The sequence below is a fragment of the Olea europaea genome, chromosome 6 (genome assembly GCF_002742605.1).
Source record: "Olea europaea var. sylvestris chromosome 6, O_europaea_v1, whole genome shotgun sequence".
Lineage (NCBI taxonomy): Eukaryota > Viridiplantae > Streptophyta > Magnoliopsida > Lamiales > Oleaceae > Olea > Olea europaea.
The window spans coordinates 5,531,994-5,535,075 of NC_036242.1; the positions used below are offsets into that span (position 1 = coordinate 5,531,994).

The 3,082-nt window shown below is 40.3% G+C and overlaps 1 protein-coding gene across 1 annotated transcript; it reads left to right on the plus strand.

The window, feature by feature from the left end:
* The first annotated feature begins 862 nt into the window (after positions 1-862).
* LOC111395046 (protein FAR-RED IMPAIRED RESPONSE 1-like) lies at positions 863-2,361 on the plus strand. Its single transcript, XM_023021070.1, has 3 exons — positions 863-938; positions 1,406-1,651; positions 1,739-2,361. Exons 1-3 carry the CDS (start codon positions 863-865, stop codon positions 2,359-2,361), a joined length of 945 nt encoding a protein of 314 aa, XP_022876838.1.
* Positions 2,362-3,082: the final 721 nt, after the last annotated feature.

The window sequence follows — 3,082 nt, forward strand, 5'->3', positions numbered from 1 at the left end:
TTCAAGGCCAATCAACAATGGGTAGGGAGCCTATTGATCCAATTGTTGAAGAAATTCCACCGAATTTGAGCACCAAACTCGCAATAGGTGCGAATTCCAAGATCCACAATTCGGCCACCTCGAGTGGGACCCACCATGTGGCACCACCATCACTAAATTCTGAATCATCTAAATCCCTACAGTGTCAATGTTGCCGGCCAATTTCATTGGAAAATGCACTTCCAATTTTGAGTTGCTGACTTGCATTTCGGTTAAAGAAGGCAACCATTAGGTGGATTCGAGGGGAAGATTTAGATGCAGGTCTGATTATGCCTATTCCTAATCCTAAATGGAATGGAACGATATAGGGATCAAGGCTAGAAAGTCCATCAATCCACACATTTGTCCATGTACCAGTAGAAGATTCGACAGTTATCGCAGCCCGTGCTTCTTCCGGTGGAACTCCATAGAGGTCCCTTAACCTATAAATTTAGGTTGCATCGACGATGTCGAAGATGGTGCAGTGACAGTGGCAATAGCAGTTGACAGCTGGTTGGAGTAGTAAATGCCTCATGTACATAATTGGTCCACAGAAAAATGCACAGAAATTTGAAATTTTTAGAAACCATGTGCTATTCACGTGATGGAGCAACTGGTCAGTTTGACTTTGAATAGCACATATGCTAAATGAAAATCTACAATCCCAAATGAAGCTAGCAGAGGCGTAAAAGACCAAAAGGAAAAGTCCCGCCTTCTTTTTCCCGCCTGTGAAGGCGAAATCCCCTGACCCATCATTGCCCTTTGCAAGTCGTTCCCCCAACCCATCATTGCCCTTCGCAAAGTTTTCTCTCCAAATCGAAACCATTGTTCCCCAACTGTAAAGATGGTGATAATCAACTCCAACAGTGGCCGAATCTGCAATTCCCCGACACCGGAAAACCCAGTGGAGCCAAGCTCAGGTAATGTCATTATGTTTTAGATGGATTTCATTTTCTCATAAATTTGTTGAAAATGCACGGTGCCAAATCGAAACATTCGTAAACGTTGGTTGTTTGAGATGGTAGTATCCTTTTTATAGTGTCAATACCTTGATGTTTCTTGAAGATGGTAGTGTCATTTTTATAGTTGTTCTTCTAAGGTTAAGACTATTAACATGCAAATGACTTCTTGGTTTTTACAAATAAGCATGGCCATTGGGCATATATTTCATACACTTATGCATCTTGTCTTTTATTACCCTTGCATTGATACCTTCAATGGTGAAACGGCTAAGAATTTGATTCCACGATTGTCCCTTCATAAATGCAATAGAAGGTGTAAGAATGCCCCAATAAGATTTTGAATCTGAGAACTGTCTACTTCTATAAATTGCCTATAACTGAAGGATGAGATGTACTGAACGTTGTCGCTCATTGTGTTACAATAGGAGCAAGTATGGAAGACACCGCTGATGAGAATGTTGCGGACAATGTAATATCATTGGAAGAGCAAACGTTAGGAAAAAATGATCCGATGGTGCCGAAGGTGGGAATGACGTTCAATGAAGAAAAAGAATTGTGGGACTTTTATAAAGGATATGCGTATTATGTTGGGTTTCCAGTTAGGAGAAGGAATTCAAAAAAAGGGGATGATGGGAAAATGAAATATGTCACCTTCACATGTAGCCGTGAAGGTCGAAGAACAACTAGTACAAGCGATTCTTTGAAGCCCTAACCAACAATTCAGACAAATTGTAAAGCTAGGATCACTGCATGTTCAGATTATCATGGGATCTGGAGAATTAACAAAGTCCACCTCGACCACAAACATAAAACAAGTCCTTCGAAGTCGAGGTTGTATCGTTTTAATTGGGAGTTGAGTTCACATGTGAAACAGAAGCTTGAAGTAAATGATATGGTAGGAATTCCATTGCATAAAAGCTACAACTCCGTAGTTGTTGAAGCAGGTGGATATGAAAATATTACTTGCGTGGAAAAGGATTGTAGAAATTATGTTGAACAAGTGAAACGATTAAGGCTTGGGGAAGGAGATGCCGCAGCAATACAGCCCTACTTTTCCAGGATGCAAGCTCATTGCTCGGGATTCTACTTCAGCATAGATTTGGAAGATGAGTCTCGTTTGAGAAATGTATTTTGGGCAGATAATAGGTGTCGGGAAGCATACAAAGAATTCGGCGACGTTGTCACATTTGACACCACTTACTTAACTAACAAGTACGATATGCCTTTCGTCCCTTTTGTTGGAGTTAATCATCACGGACAATCAACATTACTCGGTTGTGGTTTGTTGTCAAATGAGGACACGAATACCTTTGTGTGGCTATTTAGGACGTGGCTTCAGTGTATGTATGGAAAAGCTCCCCACAGAATCATTACTAATTAAGATAGGGCCATGCAAAATGCGATTAGGATTGTTTTTCCAGGTACAAAATATAGATGGTGTTTGTGGCATATTCTGAAGAAATTGTCAGAAAATTTTGGATACCACAGTGATAAGGCTTCGATTTTTTCGAGCATACATGGCTTAGTGTATGACTCACAATTTGTTGAAGAATTCGAAGAAGGTTGGAGTGCGATGCTGGACACATATGACTTGCATATTAATGATTGGTTATCGGGATTGTTCGAAAATAGAGGTCGATGGGTTCCTTGCTATTTATAGACCACATTTTGGGCATGAATGTCGACAACTCAGTGCAGTGAGAGTATGAATGCCTTCTTCGACGGGTATGTTCATTCGAACACCTCGTTGAAATAGTTTGTCGAGCAATATGAACAAGCACTCAGAAATAAAGTTGAGAAAGAGTTTCAGGCTGACTTCAAGTCATACTTGCAAATGGTACCGTGTACAACAATGTTTGAAATGGAGAAACAGTATCAGAAGTGTTATATCATTTTGAAATTCAGGGAAGTTCAAGTCGAACTCAATGGGAAGCTTTATTGTGACATCATATCTACGATGGATGGTACTGTAGGGATAACGTACGAATTATGTGAGGTTGTCATGTGTGACGAGCGACGAAAGATAAAAAAGTTCTTTGTCTCGTTCCATAGAGATACGTGTGAAATTGTTTGCAGTTGTCACTTGTTTGAGTTTTAGGGAA

Bases quoted from the DNA above. Each gene is read 5' to 3' on its own strand.
- LOC111395046 (XM_023021070.1), top strand. From the start codon at position 863: ATGGTGATAATCAACTCCAACAGTGGCCGAATCTGCAATTCCCCGACA. The intron at 939-1,405 runs GTAATGTCATTA...GTGTTACAATAG, and splicing joins CCCAGTGGAGCCAAGCTCAG to GAGCAAGTATGGAAGACACC. The intron at 1,652-1,738 runs GTCGAAGAACAA...CTGCATGTTCAG, and splicing joins CTTCACATGTAGCCGTGAAG to ATTATCATGGGATCTGGAGA.